Genomic DNA, 17,042 nt, shown 5'->3' on the forward strand with positions numbered 1-17,042 from the left:
CTTTGCACTGAGAACTCGTCTTGAGCTGGTTATCCGTCACAGCCCCAGAATCCGGCCAGGACAGCCCCAGCCTGTAAGAATGGCTGCTGGGTTTGTTCCTAGGTGTACACGCTGACATTTGGCTGTATTAAAATGCATACTGTTCGCTTGCGCACTGCTTACCAAGCGATCCAGATTGCTCTGATTCAGTGACCGGTCCTCTTCGCTATTTACCATTTCCCCCAATGTTTGTGTCATCGGCAAACTTTATCAATGATGATTTCGGTTTTTTCCAGGTCAGTGATAAAAATGTTAAATAGCTTAGGGCCAAGAACGGATCCCTCTGGGAACCCATTGGAAACGCCCACTCGATGACGATTCTCTGCTTACAGATAGCCAGTTTTTAATCCTGTTAAAGCTGTGTGCCAGGTTAATTGTATGTCAGTCTAGTTTTTTAATTAAAATGTCAGGTGGTACCAAGTCAGATGCCTTAGAGACGTCTATTAGGTGAACACTATTCCCTTTATCAACCAAACTTGTAATCTCATCAAAGAAAGAGATCAGGTTATTTGGAAAGGATCTGTTTTTCCTAAACCCTTTAATTCTTTATTAATGAGCCCCATACCAGCCGCTCCATGATATTGCCCGGGATTGCTGTCAGATGACAGGCCTATAGTTACCAGGGTCATCCCGTTCTCACGAGTTTACTGCTCAGCTCCACTCACAGCTCTCACTGTCAGCTGAAATGTAACAGGTTCAGCTGCATTCGTGATCTTCCCTCGGCTTTCCCCATTCTCTTGTAACTGCATCCTTTCCTCTGTCAGGGAAAGAGTTTAAGGTAAGAAGAGCCCATTGGATATTCCATCTGACCTGCTGTGTATCGCAGGCTGTTAAACATCACCAGTTACCCCTGTAATGAGCCCAACAGCTTGTGTTTGGCTCAGGCATTTTCCAGAAAACCATCAAGAGACTTCCCTCAGCAGCTTGTTCCCAGGGTTAATCACCCACAGGGCTTGTCTACACTTACCAGGGATTGATGCACAGCGATCAATGCATCGGCCGTCAATTTAGTGGGTCTAGTGAAGACCCTCTAAATCGACCGCAGATCGCTCTCCCGTCGACTCCTGTACTCCACCTGAACGAGAAGTGCAAGGGGAGTCGACGGGAGACATTGCGTAGTGTGGACCCCGCGGTATGTAAAGCTAAGTACGTCGACTTCAGCTACGTTATTCATGTAGCTGAAGTTGTGTAACTTAGATCGATTCTCTCCCCCCCCCCCCCCCCCGTAGTGTAGACAAGGCTTCAGTGTTTAAAAAATGTTTTACTTCTAATTTGAATTTGTCTTTCAGCTGGTGGCTTGTGTTTATGCCTTTTCCTGCTAAATTCAAGAGCCCTTTGGTACATAGTATTTTCTCCCCAGGCAGGTACTTACACGCTGTACTCAAGGCCCCTCTGTCGTCGTTTTGATCACGTTAGCAGCTGGAGCTCGTCCGGTCTCTCACTCTACGGCATTTCCTCTGGCTCTTGAATCATTTTGGTGGCTCTTTTCTGCACTCTCTTTTATCAACATTTTTTAAAATGTGGACTCCAGAGCTGGACGCCATGTTCCAGTGTCGGTCTCCCCAGTGCCATAGAAGGAGGGACAATCACCTCCTTGCTCCTACTCACCACCACCCTCTGTCATGTGGGCATCACCTGGGATTCCTCTGGCTCTGGACCTGCACGTCCAGGCCAGGGCTGCTTGTTGCTTTCTGTACAGCGGTCCGAGGTGCAGCCTTTCACCACCTTCCCTATTGCCTCATACAGGTGTCAGGGAGCCACGGGCTCTGTGCCGCACCCCAGCTTTGGAATGGTCTCTGGGAGGAACCCCTACAGTATGCCAGACCCCCTAGGGGTCCCACTTTTCCTCCAGGGTGAGCCACAAGGCTTCCCCCTCCCCCCCCGAAACTGGGCCTCTGAGCCTGCAGACCCCCTGCTTCACGTTGTGAGCCTGGTTTAGGAAGTTCCACTGAGCCAGACCCTGGGGGAGCCGTGTCCTCTCCTCAGGGATCAGTGCCCCTCGCCCAGCGTCTGCAGGGACACTCACCCAGCGCTGTGAAACCAGGCGGGTTTATTGGTCACCTGGCACACGGCCCAGCCCAGCCTGGTCAGCCAGCGCCCAGCCCAGCTGCAGTGACCCCCGTGGTTCAAGCTCTGTCTCCAGCCCCCACCTCTTATCCTCACACCTCCCCAGTTCATTGTTCTCGAGCTGGGAACATGGCTCAGCCTCCCTGCTGAGAGATGGGGAAATCCGTCTGCCTCTGGAGCCAGGGTTGCCAGAGGTAAATGTCCTGGGGACTGGATCTGCCGTTGTCTTCTCGGATTCTCCGTGGATAGGGGTCTACCTCAGCCAGTCCTTTACCAGTGTCCCATCCCAGCTCAGACCACTGGGCGCCATTCACACTTACGTCTCCCAGCCTCCCTGAGAGCAAACAGTCCCTTTCCCCTCACTGGGTAACACTGCTACTTATAGGGGAAACTGAGGCACACACCGGCTTCATACAAATATTTCAAAAATGTCCACTTCGTCCCCATAGGCCATTCCTCGTCTGCCCTGTTTGGTTATTGCTGCCTCTTCTTCTCTGGCCTCCTGGGTGCCTCTTGGGTCTGTCCAGAATGCTGTTGCTGAGAGCTCATTTTCCTGGCCATCACTCTGGCCGTGTCAGCCCCTCGGGATCCCTGCACTGCGTCCTCTGTACCCCGTGCAAGCTGCTTGTCGCTCCTTGCACAACTCTGCTCCTTCCTTGGCCTGCTCTTGTCTCACTAGGGCACCCCTCCTCCTGCAAGCAGCACCAGCCTTTATTACCCATCCAGCTGCCCCTCCCACAGGCAATGCCCTCCTTGAACTGATCTGTAAAGAAGCAACCGGGTCCTTCCTTAACACCCTCCCCAAGATCATAGAATCTTAGAATCTCAGGGTTGGAAGGGACCTCAGGAGGTATCTAGTCCAACCCCCTCCTCAAAGCAGGACCAATTCCCAACTAAATCATCCCAGCCAGGGCTTTGTCAAGCCTGACCTTAAAAACCTAAAAAACTGCACCTGTGGCGATCTGTAGGCTGAACTGGTAGGGAGCTGGCAGGGACCAGTGAGTCCAGTGCCTCCTGTTGACACAACCGACCACTCTCAAACCTGCAAAACGTGCCCATGGCCCCATCACCCTGAGCACCTGCCTCCCTCACCCACTCCCTCCACCTGCGAGTTACACCAGCTGGGGTGTCTGCTCTGCCGTGAGGCGAGGGCAGTGTCTCCGTACATGTTTGTGCATCACCCACGGTGGTCCTGAGTGGCCTGTGGGCGCTGCTGCAGTGGAAATAATAAAGAAGTGGTACATAGGGCTGGGCTCCAGATTCCAGGCAAGACTCAGAACTAGACGAGAGCAGGGTGGCTTAGGGCTTCCTGCACTTAGACTGGATAGCCAAGCCGGGCTGGAGGCCTCACCCAGGGGCCCCAGAACTGTTCTGGGGGATGGGAGCAGAGCAGGCACTGAGGGAAGCCAGGAGAAGGTAACTTCCTCCCAAAGGGAATGCAGAATGGAGCCTGGGAAGGCTATTGGCAGGACACCTGCTGCTTGGATTGGTGGCCACCTTCCAAACTCAGGTGGGACTCTGCTAGTCCTCCTTGATGGGGCCTGTCCCCTGGCTGGGAAGGTGGGTACCCCTCCCTAGTGCTGAGGCCTGGGATTCCCTTTTCCAGGAGTGCTCAGCTGGTATGTGGGGGGAGCTGCCCTTCCTTCCTCGACTGTCACAACTGCTCTTCAGGGCCTTTCTGCATCTCCCCCCCGCAGCACCCTCGACTCCATCTATTACCATCGAGAGCTGCTGTGCCACTCCCTGGACAATCTGCGGGTGGACTTGCTCACCGTCACCTCGTGCCACGGCATGAGGGAGGAGCGCGAGCCCAGGCTGGACAACGTATTCCCTGACGAAGCCACTCCTCGTCCGCATTGCTTTGCAGGGAAGAGGGTGAGTCGCTGGCTGCCTCTGGGTGGGGATGGGGACTGGACTGCCTGGGAGCCCTGGGACCGACATCCTGCCAGCAGACTGGCTGTCCTGCTTGCTGGCATGTCTGCCCCCTGGCAGTTCCTTGAGTCCAAGCACGGAGGATGCAGGGAACAGCCTTGTCCTCATGGTGGGAAACATCCCTTAGAGGAAGATGTATTAACGGGGATAACCTATATCCCAGTAAAGAGGAGAAGATAGAAGTTAATAAAGTACAGGTAGGATCTGAAGAGAAACCATCAAATGAAAGAGAGCCCCATTCAATGACATCAAATGAATGCAGACAACTAAATAGTGACAAATGTAAGTGCTGGTATACAAATGCTAGAAGTCTAAATACTAAGATGGGTGACCTCGAGTGCCGGATATTCGATGCTGATAGGCATCTCAGAAATGTGGTGGAACGCTAATCAATGGGACACAGTAATACCAGGGTACAAAATATACAGGAATGACAATTGGTTGCGCTGGTTGGGGAGTGGCACTATATGGGAAAGAAAGCATAGTCACATATAGTGAAAATTTTAAATTAAACAAACTGAACCATAGAATCTCCATGGATAGAAATTCCAAGCTTGAATAACAAGAATATAGCAGTAGGGATGTATTACCGACCACCTGACCAGGATGGTGATAGTGATTGTGAAAGGCTCAGGGAGACTAGAGAGGCTATAAAATTAGAAAACTCAGTAATAATTGGGGATTTCAGCTATCCCCATACTGATTCACCTCAGGATGGGATGCAGAGATAACATTTCTAGACACCATTAATAGCTGCTTTCATGGTGCAGCTAGTCTGGGAACCCACAAGGGAAGAGGAAATTCTTGATTTAGTCCTAAGTGGCTGACAGGGTCTGGTCCAAGAGGTGAATAGAGCTGAATCGCTCGGTAATAGTGACCATAATGGTATTAAATTTAATATCTTTTGGCGGGGTAATACCAAGAAACCCATCACAGTCACTTTTAACTTCGAAAAGAGGAACTACACAGAAAGGAGAACATTAGTTAAACAGAAATTAAAAGGAATAGTCACAAGAGTGAAATGCCTGCAAGCTGCATGGAAATGCTTTAAAAACGCCATAAGAAAGTACACAGTTAATTTGAGCCCCCAAATAAAAAAAACAGAGGACCAAAAAACAGTGAGGTGGCAAAATTTGCAGATGATACAAAACTCAAGATGGTTAAGTCCCAGCAGACTGCGAAGAGCTACAAAAGGATCTCACAAAACTGGGTGACTGGGCAACAAAATGGCAGATGAAATTCAGTGTTGATAAATGCAAAGAAACTCACATTGGAAAACAGAATCCCAACTCTACATATAAAATAATGGGGTCTAAATTAGCTGTTACCACTCAAGAAAGAGATCGTGGAGTCACTGTGGATAGTTCTCTGAAAACATCCACTCAATGTGCAGCAGCAGTCAAAAAAGTGAACAGCATGTTGAGAATCATTAGGAAAGGAATAGATAATGAGACAGAAAATATCATATTGCCTCTATATAAATCCATGGTACACCCACAGCTTGAATACTGCGTGCAGATATGGTCACCCCATCTGAAAAAAAAGATATATAGGAATTGGAAAAGGTACAGAAAAGGGCAACAAAAATTATTAGGGGTATGGAACAGCTTCCATATGAGGAGAGAGTAATAGGACTGGGACTTTTCAGCTTGGAAAAGAGATGAGTAAGGGGGGATATAATAGAGGTCTGTAAAATCATGCCTGGTGTGGAGAAAGTAACACAAGAACTAGGGGTCACCAAATGAAATTAATAGGCAGCAGGTTTAAAACAAAAAAGTATTTTTTCACACAACATGCAGTCAGTCTGTGGAACTCTTTGCCAGAGGATGTTGCGAAGGCCAAGACTATAACAGGGTTCAAAAAAGAACTAGATAAGTTCATGGAGGATAGGTCCATCAATGGCTATTAGCCAGGCTGGGCAGGGATGGTGTCCCTAGCCTCTGTTTGCCAGGAGCTGGGAACGGGTGACAGGGGCTGGATCACTTGATGATTCCCTGTTCTGTTCATTCCCTCTGGGGCACCTGGCACTGGGTGCTGTTGGGCTAGATCAGGGGTTCTCAAACTGGGAGTCGGGCCCCCTCAGGGGGTCGTGAGGTTATTACCTGGGGGGTCGTGAGCTGTCAATCTCCACTCCAAACCCTGCTTTGCTTCCAGCATTTATAATGGTGTTAAATATATAAAAAGTGTTTTTAATTTATAAGGGGGGGTCACCAGTAAAAAAAAGTTTGAGAGCCACTGGGCTAGATGGACCTTTGGTCTGACCCAACATGACTGTTCTTATGGTCTTATATGTTAAAATAGCACTATGTCTAAACAACAGAGTAGGAGAGGCGGTTACAGACAAAAAGGCATCCTTTAAGAATTGGAAGTCAGATCCTACTGAGAAAATAGAAAGGAGCATAAACTCTGACGAGTCAAGTGTAAAAGAATAATCAGGCAGGCCAAAAAAGAATCTGAAGAGCAACTAGCAAAAGACACAAAAACTAAGAGCAAAACCAGCCAGTCAGTGGGGCCAGTGGACGATCATAGAATCATAGCAGATTAGGGTGGAAGAGACCTCATGAGGTATCTAGTCCAACCCCCTGCTCAAAGCAGGACCAACACCAACTAAATCATCCCAGCCAGGGCTTTGTCAAGCCGGGCCTTAAAAACCTCTAAGGAAGGAGATTCCACCAGCTCCCTAGGTAACCCAGGAGCACTCAAGGAAGACAAGGCTGTTGCAGAGAAGCTAAACGAATTCTTTGCATTGGCCTTCACTGCAGAGGGAGATTGCCCCACCTGAGCCATTTGCTTTTTAGGTGACAAATCTGAGGAACTGTCCCAGACTGAGGTGGTGGACGAGGAGGTTTTGGATTTAGATAGTGGCAGGATGATATTTTCTATCCCTTTCCTAGCAGTTCCTGACATTCTGTTAGCTTTTCTGACTGCTGCCGCCCATTGAAACGGAACCTGCTTGGAGTGTTCAGATGCGGTGAGCTTGGGCTCGCACCCGGCACCGGTGGGCCAGGTTCTTGGGGTGGGATGTGGGGTGGAGCCCTGGGAAATGTGCAGTCCCTGGGCTGACAGTGGCTGGAGCTCCAGAGCGGCTGGGTGTGTCGTGCAAGGTTGGGAAGGGAACAGTCGGTAGCTCTGAGTGTCTCTCCCCTAGGTCTTCTTCCTGAGCAGCAGAGTTCACCCAGGGGAAACGCCCTCCAGCTTCGTCTTCAATGGCTTCCTGGAGTTCATCCTGCGGGAGGATGATCCCCGAGCCCAGATGCTGAGGCGCATGTTTGTCTTCAAGCTCATCCCCATGCTGAACCCGGATGGCGTGGTGCGAGGCCATTACCGGTGAGAGCTGTGCTGACTGCGGATGCTGCCCCCGCCCCTGCTGGGCTGGGTTTCTCCCTGGAGGCAGAGGCTAGGCTCGCGTGCTGGCAGGAGCGCTGGGGGGCTGGCGGTAATGAACAGAGCTAGACGCCAGCTCCGGGGCAGCTGGGAACCAGCCTGGGTTGAGCTGTTGACAGGTTCTGTTTGCATCAGAACCTCCCAGTGAGGCAGGAGCTGAGTTTGGCAGAGTTTAGAGCCCATGACGCTCGGGTCAGGGCCAGCTCTAGTTTGGAGCCTGCTACATATCTCCAGAGGGACACAAACACGTTTAAAGTCTATGATCCCACCCAGGTGTTTGGTAGCCTCAGTCACTTGCCAAACCATGTGCAGAGCTTAGAGCGAAGGGGCAAGAGTCACCGGCCCGGAGCAGAGCTCCAGGTTTTCCTGCCTGAGTGGCTGACCTCCCCAGCGCCTGCCGCGCGCGGTGTCAGGAGCAAACACGGTGCTTGTGAGCAGGGCTCCAGTTGGCAGCAGACACTGCTGATTGACCCCAAGGTGCAGCCTGCGCAGAGCTTGTTGGTGGGAGGGCTGCAGCTCGCCGCCTCGTTGGCCTTGCGAGAGAGCAGGGCTGTGTCTGACGCACACCTGGCCGCTCCCTTCGAGCTGTGACTTAGTTGGTAGCCGGGCTCTGAGCTGTGGTGTGTCACAACAGCAGCTCCTGCTGGCCACTGAAGGAGCTGCAGCACCACTGTCTGTGAGCACAACCAGCCATTCATGAAGGGGAGACGCTCCAGAGTCTGGTAGCAGTGGGTTGTCTCTTGGCCAGGGGCCCCCTCGAGCTGGTACAGGTGAGTGGGGATGGGCGAATAGGGCAGGGTGTCTGTAGCTGAGCTTTAGGCCCCGCAGCATGGTCTGAACCCCTGGAGATACGAGCTTCTCCTTGCAGTGACTTAAGCTGAAGGAGTGAGTGCTGCGGGGGGAGAAGGGGAGCCTCTGGGAGGGCCAGAAGGCCTTCTCCTTCAGTAACTCCCTCGATCTCCCTGAAGAGGCAGTGCTGCCCCCTTTGAGTTGCCTCTGTGCCTTGTGAAGGTCTGATGATGGCTCCTTCAGCCTCTGTGGAGCCTCCAGCAGCTTGCTGCGTGCTCTGTTCAGCCCTGGGGGTGGAGGGTAGCATTTGCTGGCCCACCGCAGGGTGGGGGAGGAGATCCATGGGAAGGACTCTGGGCCCAGCCCCTGCTTCGGCAGCATGCCCTGAGGCCTGCAGTGCCCGGCAGAGAGCATCCAGCTGGGGACAGGTAGGTGTCATGTCTCCCCTTTCCCTTCTGCAGAACCGATGCCCGGGGGGTGAACCTGAACCGCCAGTACCTGAGCCCTGACGCAGAGCTGCACCCTGCTGTGTTCGGAGCCAAAGCCGTGCTCCTTTACCATCACACCCACAGCCGTGGCCCATCCGGCGCTCCCGACTGGAGGGCACACACCTCCCCGCTCACCTCCACCTCGCTAAGCACCAAAGCTTCCAACCATTCCATCTGCAACTGCACCCTGGCCCCGGAGGCGCCTCTGTCGGAGCTGGAGAAAGCCAACAACCTCCGCAACCAGCCCAGCACCTATCTCCCGCTTTCTCAGGACCCCCAGCCGCTGGAAGCACCCGCTGCCGAGCTGGGGAACAAGGACCAAGCTGTGTGGATCCTGCCTTCGGAGCCCACCGGGGAGCACTGTGAGAGGAAAGCCGAGACCCCCCTGGAAGCCGTCCTGCCCCAGGAGAGCGGGCTGGCGTACTACGTGGATCTGCACGGGCACGCCTCCAAGCGCGGCTGCTTCATGTATGGCAACAGCTTCAGCGAGGAGAACGCCCAGGTGAGGGCAGGGGCGGTGGCCGCTCAGCAGTGGGGGGATTCTGTCACCCTGGCGCCTGCTGCCTCCCCCAGGGCTGGGAAAAGGGGGAGTCCTGCTTTTTAAACCCAGACATAAATTGAGTTCAGCATGGGGTGAGGCCGGAGGGGGAGAATTCAGGATGGGGGTTGGCACAAGGCTGGCATAGATGCGTGGGGATTCGGGGGCTGCAGCAGGTTCAGATTCGGGGGGCGTGCGCAGGCTGGGGGGAAGCAGGAGAGGTGCATCTGGCTGGAGTGGGGGGCTGGGCTGGCTGACGGGGAGGAGAAATGTGCAGTACAACTCCGGGCCTGAGAGCCTGGTACTGAGCTGCAGTGACGCTGGAGTTCGTGGTGCTCCAGTCAGCTGTGTCTCTTAGCAGTGCTTGGCTTGCCTCGGGAGCCAGCCGTGTGCCCGCTCCATGTGGGCACTGCCCGACCTCTGTCTGCCTCTCTCAACCCGTAGGTGGAAAATATGCTGTTCCCGAAACTCATCTCCTTGAACTCAGCTCACTTTGACTTCATGGGCTGCAACTTCTCGGAGAAGAACATGTACGCCAGAGACAAGCGGGACGGGCAGTCGAAGGAGGGCAGTGGACGAGTGGCTATCTACAAGGCCTCGGGCATCATTCACAGGTGTGCGGGCCCCTCGCGGGAGCTCTCCCCAGCCCTTCAGGCTGCTCGCATAGTGTCAGCACCACCTGGTTTAGTGCAGCGGCTCCCCCACATCACCACGCAGCGGGACACTGGGCTGAACCAGTGCTGTGGCTGTAGAGGAAATGCTCCGTGGCTCCGTGGCCAGCATATGGGGCCAGCCTGGGGTCTGCACAGGCTCTGCCAGAAAGGCGTAAGCTCCGTTTGATGCCCGGCATAGGCAAGAGCAAGGATTGGTGCCCTGCCATGCCCACCCCTCTTGCCTGCCTGTGCCTGGCCCTGCAGCGGCTCCATGTGGGCTGGCCAGCAGTGGGGCCCAGCACAGAGGCTCAGTGTTAGTAGGAACCAGCCAGGACCTGGAATCCCAGCACTAGGGTTCCACCATATGGCTTCAGTGGCCATAGCTGAGATCTGGCTACTTGCTGTGATGAGCTCAGTCACCCCTGCTGTGAGTCCAGGTGGGAGCGGGTGCTGCTGTGGGTACCCTGCCCCTACACGGGGGGCTGGCTGAGCCTCCCCTCTCGCTGGGGGTTGCTGGCATTGAAGTTTGCCTGTCTGTTTAGTTTGGCTCTGCAGGCCCTGGGCGTTCGGAGCTGTTTGCATGCAGGTGCCGCTAGCCCTGCTGCTTTCAGGGGAGGGCTCGGGAGCCCCGAAAAAAGGCTCTGGCTTTTCCTGCTACAACTAGAGTGCAGTGATGGGGCGTGCAGTGAGTTCCCTCTCCTGGCTCCCTGCGCCCCGCTTCCTGCGGGGAGTGCTCAGCAGAGCTGGGATGCTTGGAAACCAGTCCTGGTCTCGGCTTGGCTCCTCCCACCTGGAACCACCTCCATTCTTTAGAGGAGGCTGCCTGGCTGCAGGAGGAAGTAGAGCAGCTGGTCGGCACCAGGAAGCCGTGTGGACAGGACATAGGACATCTGCTCTGTCACTGCCCAGCTGTGACCTTGGGCAGGTCCCATTGCCTCCCTGAGCGTCTCTGTCTTGTGTAGGTTTCAGAGCGGAGCCGTGTTAGTCTGTATCAGCAAAAACAACGAGGAGTCCTTGTGGCACCTCAGAGACTAACACATTTATTTAGGCATAAGCTTTCGTGGGCTAGAACCCATTTCATCAGCTGCATGGAGTGGAAAATACAGTAAGCTGGATATATATACAGCACATGAAAAGATGGGAGTTTCCTTACCAAGTTGGGGGTCAGTCTAACGAGACAATTCAATTAACAGTAGAATATGAAGGGAGGAAAAATCACGTTTGTAGTGGGAATGAGAGTGGCCCATTTCAGACAGTTGACAAGAAGGTGTGAGTAACCGCAGGGGGAAGTTAGTTTGTGTAATGACCCATCCACTCCCAGTCTTTATTCAGGCCTAATTTGATGGTCTGTCTTGTGTAATTAGTCCAGTGGGGCTATGTGTGTGCAGCAGCCAGCGCAGCGGGGGTCTCGGAGCGTGTGTAATAGAACCAATAACAAGGGACTGCAGCTGTGCGTCTGGTCCCTGCCTTAGAGAGACGGCCCCAGCACCGGCCGTGCTGATGCAGTGGGAGGTGGCTCTCCCGCCAAGGATTGCTGTGCTCAGGGAAGGGGTTTGTAGCAAGACGTGCTGGGAAAGGGCTGCTCACCTCTGCAATGAGGATGGTGATCCTGGCTGTCCTGCTGTCAGGACAGTGGTCCTGTTTCAGTGAGGGCTGCCGGTGAGAGGTGCCCCTCGGAGATGCTGAGAGGGGTGTCATGTCGTTTGCTCTGGTTGCATGTCTCTGGAGCCTGGGAATAGTAATGGGGACAGTGCTGGTCCTCATGGTGTGGATGAAGTGACATGGGCTTCCCTTGTGTTTCCTAGCTACACACTGGAGTGCAACTATAACACCGGGCGCTCAGTGAACAGCATCCCCATGGCCTGCCACGACAATGGGCGGGCGAGCCCTCCACCCCCTCCAACCTTCCCCACCAAGTACACCGTGGAGCTGTTTGAGCAGGTAACGCGACTGGCTTGGTCACTCATGGTGCCTCGCGGAGCCGTACGAGGGGGAACCTGGCGGGCTTGATCGCACGCAGTGCCTCGTGGAGCCATATGAGCAGGGAAACCGGCAGGCGCGATCACTCTCAATGCCTTGTGGAGCTGGACGAGCGGGGAACCGGGCAGGCTCCGTCACTCGCGGTTCCTCGCGGAGCCGGACGAGCGGGGAACCCGCCAGGCTCCGTCACTCGCGGTTCCTCGCGGAGCCGGACGAGCGGGGAACCCGCCAGGCTCCGTCACTCGCGGTTCCTCGCGGAGCCGGACGAGCGGGGAACCCGCCAGGCTCCGTCACTCGCGGTTCCTCGCGGAGCCGGACGAGCGGGGAACCCGCCAGGCTCCGTCACTCGCGGTTCCTCGCGGAGCCGGACGAGCGGGGAACCCGCCAGGCTCCGTCACTCGCGGTTCCTCGCGGAGCCGGACGAGCGGGGAACCCGCCAGGCTCCGTCACTCGCGGTTCCTCGCGGAGCCGGACGAGCGGGGAACCCGCCAGGCTCCGTCACTCGCGGTTCCTCGCGGAGCCGGACGAGCGGGGAACCGGGGAGGCTCCGTCACTCGCGGTTCCTCGCGGAGCCGGACCAGCGGGGAACCGGGGAGGCTCCGTCACTCGCGGTTCCTTGCGGAGCCGGACCAGCGGGGAACCCGGCCGGCTCCGTCACTCGCGGTTCCTCGCGGAGCCGGACCAGCGGGGAACCCGGCCGGCTCCGTCACTCGCGGTTCCTCGCGGAGCCGGACCAGCGGGGAACCCGGCCGGCTCCGTCACTCGCGGTTCCTCGCGGAGCCGGACGAGCGGGGAACCCGGCAGGCTCCGTCACTCGCGGTTCCTCGCGGAGCCGGACGAGCGGGGAACCCGGCAGGCTCCGTCACTCGCGGTTCCTCGCGGAGCCGGACGAGCGGGGAACCCGGCAGGCTCCGTCACTCGCGGTTCCTCGCGGAGCCGGACGAGCGGGGAACCCGGCAGGCTCCGTCACTCGCGGTTCCTCGCGGAGCCGGACGAGCGGGGAACCCGGCAGGCTCCGTCACTCGCGGTTCCTCGCGGAGCCGGACGAGCGGGGAACCCGGCAGGCTCCGTCACTCGCGGTTCCTCGCGGAGCCGGACGAGCGGGGAACCCGGCAGGCTCGGTGCTGAGCACTGAGCAGCAAGTGTGTGAGCCGTAAAACTCCTCCCGGGCTTGGGAGCAGCCCTATGGAATCAGCCATTGGGGGCCCATCTGGGCCGGTGTTTCTGCACCTTTCACCTTGCTGGTTCCTTATTTGGAGTCAGATTTTTGCAATTTCCTGACGTTTGCTGTAAAGTATTTGTAAAAGGGATCGGTGCTGACAGTGCAAACCCCGTAAATGAGTGGGGGATGCCAGGGAGCTGCCAGAGTGCTTGACCTGGAAGGGTTGGGAAGCGGCCTGTCCTTGCTGCTGGGCGCATTCTTGGCTCCCTTTGGGATGGCTGAGACTAGATCAGCAGTACTGTGACTGTGGGCCAGAAGCCCCCTGGGTTGTCTGCCCTGTCTGCATGCTTCCCACGCAGAACGCGGGCCCCCGGGACTGGGGATTGGGACTCCATGACTCTCCCATTTGCTGCGTTGTGCCGTTGCCCGGCTGGGCTCTTCCCCACTGAGTGCCTCTTGCCTCCGCAGGTTGGGCGGGCGCTGGCCATCGCGGCGCTGGACATGGCAGAATGTAACCCCTGGTCCCGGCTCATCATGTCTGAGCACAGCAGCCTCAACAACCTGCGAGCCTGGATGCTGAAGCACGTGCGCAACCTGAAGGGCATGGCTGCATTCTCCCGCAAGAAAGGCTCCAAGTAAGGCCCTGCCTGCACCTCCCCAGGCAGAGCGGGGAGGGGACCCTGGGATAGGGCTAGCGGTTCTGCTGAGTGCATCAGCACATCTCCCCAGGGCCCGTGAAAGGCAGGGAGTAGTGCCGCATGGCTGGGACTTGGTGCGAATTCCAGCGTGGTGTCCATGGGGCAGCCTCTGCCTGCAGCCAGACCCCGCCAGCAAGCTAGAGACTGCTCAGGACTGGGGACCCCTCGGAGTTAGTGCTGACATGGCGGAGAGAGGTGGGATGACTCTAAGCAGTGTGCAGAGGGGCTGTGCTACTGGAGGGCCCATCTTTCAGAGCCGAGCAGCTTACTCCCAGGGCCTGAAGGTCCCAGGGCCCTTGTCAGGAGTGGGGCCCTTCCCTCAGCATCTGAGCCAAGCTCCGGGGGGAGTGAGACCATTCATTCCCTGCACCTTTCTTTGCTGCCTTCCCAATCCCAGCAGCACTACACTTCCGGAGCCCACCCCGTCAAACCCTGGGCTGGGACGTAGCACACTGCTCCAGAGAGAGAGCGGCTTCCTGCCAGTCAAGCGACCCGCCCCGACCCGCCCACTGGCAGATCTGTGAGATCACGGGGTGCCCTGCCCAGCTCAGAGCACTAGAATGTGCACAGTGTTTTAGAAACAGGAAAGAAGATGAGTCCACTGCCCTGAGGAGCTGCCAGGAGCCCCCAGATGTGCACAGCGCCAATTGCATGGGTACTTTGAGCTCTGCACTGCAGTAAGCTCGGGGCTTCAGAGGGGCCAGTGCTTGCTGTCCCTCCCGAAAACCTCTTTTTTAAAGTCCTCTGGAAGGGGAGCTGGTGTTTGCCGAGAAGTACGCACAGGCCGTTTGGAGAAGAGGCCTGAAATCGGGATGCCAGGAGAGAATGGCGTTTCAGCTTGGCCCTTCTCATGCTGCCAGTCGTGGGAGAGCAGATTGAGCGTGTCCTGCGCCAAGCTAGCGCAGCCGAGAGGTGTGGGTGAGTGCTTGGGAGCCAAACTCTCACTGCCATTTTCCCTGTCCCTTCCAGCGGGCTGCCCGCCGGGAGCTCTGAGAATGCCCTCTCCCGGGCCAGGAGCTACAACCATGGCACCAGTGGGAGCAGCGGCAGCCAGCAGAACTCGCCCCAGATCAAAGCCTCACCCAGCTTCACCTTCAGCTGTAACAGGGCTGGTGGCCCCGCAGGCGGGAGTCAGAGCCCTCAGAAAGGCAGCCCGAGGGTCCTGGCACCGGTGAGAGGTAAGCTGGGCAGGGTGCCCCTCCTAGCTTTCATTCAGTACCTGTGGAGCTGCTGTGTCAGGCGGCGCCCCTGAAGGAAAGCCCTGCGCCAGCCTGTGCTTTGCTTGAACTTAATAAAAGTGGTTTGCCGTGGAGCAGTAGCTGCTTGTGAGGTGCTGCCTCCTGTGTCTTGAGCAACGCTTGGGGTGGCCAAGTGCAGTACGGAGTCTTGAGACTCCAGAGTCCAGCTGCAATGCTCCCCGCATTGCACACTGAGCCCTGCAGCTTCCCCCACCTTCAGTCAGCTCCCAGCCGGGAGCGTGGGCTGCCCTCTGGCCCCTGCAGCGGGTGGCTGGACACAGCTTGGTCAGCTGCTGCTCCTGAAGACATAGGGATCGGTGGCTGCTGCAGTGGTGGGCTAGCTACTCAGCTAAATGGAGCCTTTCTGTGGCAGTTATTGTATTGTCCAAATCCCACAGCCTGGTAAATCCGAGAGCAGGACCCTAAGCCACGCAAAGAGGCCACGTTTTAACTGGATGCTGGGATGGGAAGTCAGCAGCTTCTAGAGAAGCTGGCAGGGGGAGTTCCAGCTCCGTTCCCCAGCCATTGCTGCTCTCCCAAGCACTCCCATGCCCGAGGGGCGCTCGGGCCGTAATACAAGTGCCTTCTTTGTTCCCAGGCGAAGGGCTGAGAAGCACTAGGCGTTGCAGTGTTTCCAGTGGTGTAGGGTGGATGACAGAGCCATGATATGTAACCAGGGGTGAGCCCACGCAGGTGCTCAGACTGGTTTACGGACCCCAAAACTAACAAGGCCCTTCCACAGACCTGCCTGGCTTGGGTGATTCTGGCCACCTAGAACCTCTCTGGACCACATCTTGGTCCTATGGTGCCCAGTCCAGCTATGGTGCCCTGACATGGAAAGCTACCCCTCCTAGCCAAAGCCCTAGCTGTGCACAGCACTTACTTCTCTGGCTTTGTCTCCCCTGCTACATACACTTCAGATGGGTTTAGAGCCACTGGCAGGCTGCTTGCCTGGCCACGGACTGGAGACCACGAGGAAACCCCAGTGTGGGGTGCAGCTGCTGGCTGGCCGAGGGCATTCAGGACATGATCAGCCGGTATGCTGTAATTCCCCAGCCAGCTCCACTAGGTGGGCCTGCTGCTCTGGGCTGGTCCCAGTGGCTAGCAGCCAAGTGCAGGGCTTGGATCGGAATCTCTGCCCTGAAGCATGTCCCAAAGCCCCAGGGTGTCTAAGCTTGCCATGTCCTGCTGGGGCTGCAGTGTTCTCAGGGGCCAGGCATTGTCCATGGGACTCCACGGCTCGGGTAAAGGCTCATGGTACCAGATGCTGTTCTCCCGGAAGAGATTGTTGAATTCCCGACTGGCTTAGCTTCCTGCACACTGCCTTCGTTTCACATGTAGCTTCGCCCTGTGCATCTGCTTTCCAGCTTTGGCAGCCTCCATGGGAACCCCATGGGGAACAAATAAAAGGCTTGTGTCTCCATGGGCATGTTGTAATGTCTGTTTCTTCAGCTTTGCTTGTTTTGTCTGCCTCTGTCGGCAAAGTAACCCGCTGGCCTGAGGCTGCATGGCTAGAGTGAAACCAGGTCCTGTGCGGGCTGGGAACTGTCCTGGGACATCCCCGAGGCCAGATGAGTGAGAGACTGGGGTTCTGGGGGAGTGAAGCTTAGGTAATACCCCAAGAATCCGTTCCCTGCTTATGCTTTGTGCACATCCTGGGCCTCGGAGTAGTGCGGGGTGGCCGGATTGCTGCCTGAGTGGTTCGCTATGGCTGTGGCTGCACTGGCAGTTCATGGGAAGCCCTCCCAACTTTACCAGTGATTGCAGGGCTGGGAATGGGAGTGCAGACCGGGCTTGGTGCAGGTGTAGTTCCCCCAGGAGCGGGGACACCAGAGGCCTTCCCACACTAGCACTCCACAGTGCTAGAGCAATAGTGGGCGATTGCCCAGAGCTTGCTGTGGACGTAAGTGGGGCCAGGAGACTCATGACTTGCTAGTCTTTGCTCTAGAACGAGGGCCTGAAAGTACTACAAGTCCCAGCCTGCATCAGTGGGGATGAGTGGGGCACCAGGCTCCTTTGCAGGTTGGGGCCTGAACGATGTAGGTCCTGTCTTTCTTACTCACCTTTCAAGCAA

At 56.3% G+C, this 17,042-nt stretch overlaps 1 protein-coding gene across 2 annotated transcripts in view; it reads left to right on the forward strand.

The window, feature by feature from the left end:
- Nucleotides 1–17,042, forward strand: part of AGBL5 (AGBL carboxypeptidase 5) — a 45,816-nt gene that overhangs the window by 9,774 nt on the left and 19,000 nt on the right. For both annotated transcript variants that reach the window (XM_065400624.1, XM_065400625.1), the window contains 7 exons: nucleotides 3,804–3,981; nucleotides 7,187–7,365; nucleotides 8,673–9,201; nucleotides 9,682–9,851; nucleotides 11,696–11,831; nucleotides 13,501–13,667; nucleotides 14,700–14,908. In XM_065400624.1, the coding sequence (XP_065256696.1) occupies nucleotides 3,804–3,981; nucleotides 7,187–7,365; nucleotides 8,673–9,201; nucleotides 9,682–9,851; nucleotides 11,696–11,831; nucleotides 13,501–13,667; nucleotides 14,700–14,908 (1,568 nt within the window). The remainder of the gene's footprint in view (nucleotides 1–3,803; nucleotides 3,982–7,186; nucleotides 7,366–8,672; nucleotides 9,202–9,681; nucleotides 9,852–11,695; nucleotides 11,832–13,500; nucleotides 13,668–14,699; nucleotides 14,909–17,042) is intronic.

The sequence above is a fragment of the Emys orbicularis genome, chromosome 3, assembly GCF_028017835.1.
Source record: "Emys orbicularis isolate rEmyOrb1 chromosome 3, rEmyOrb1.hap1, whole genome shotgun sequence".
NCBI classification, from domain to species: Eukaryota; Metazoa; Chordata; order Testudines; family Emydidae; genus Emys; species Emys orbicularis.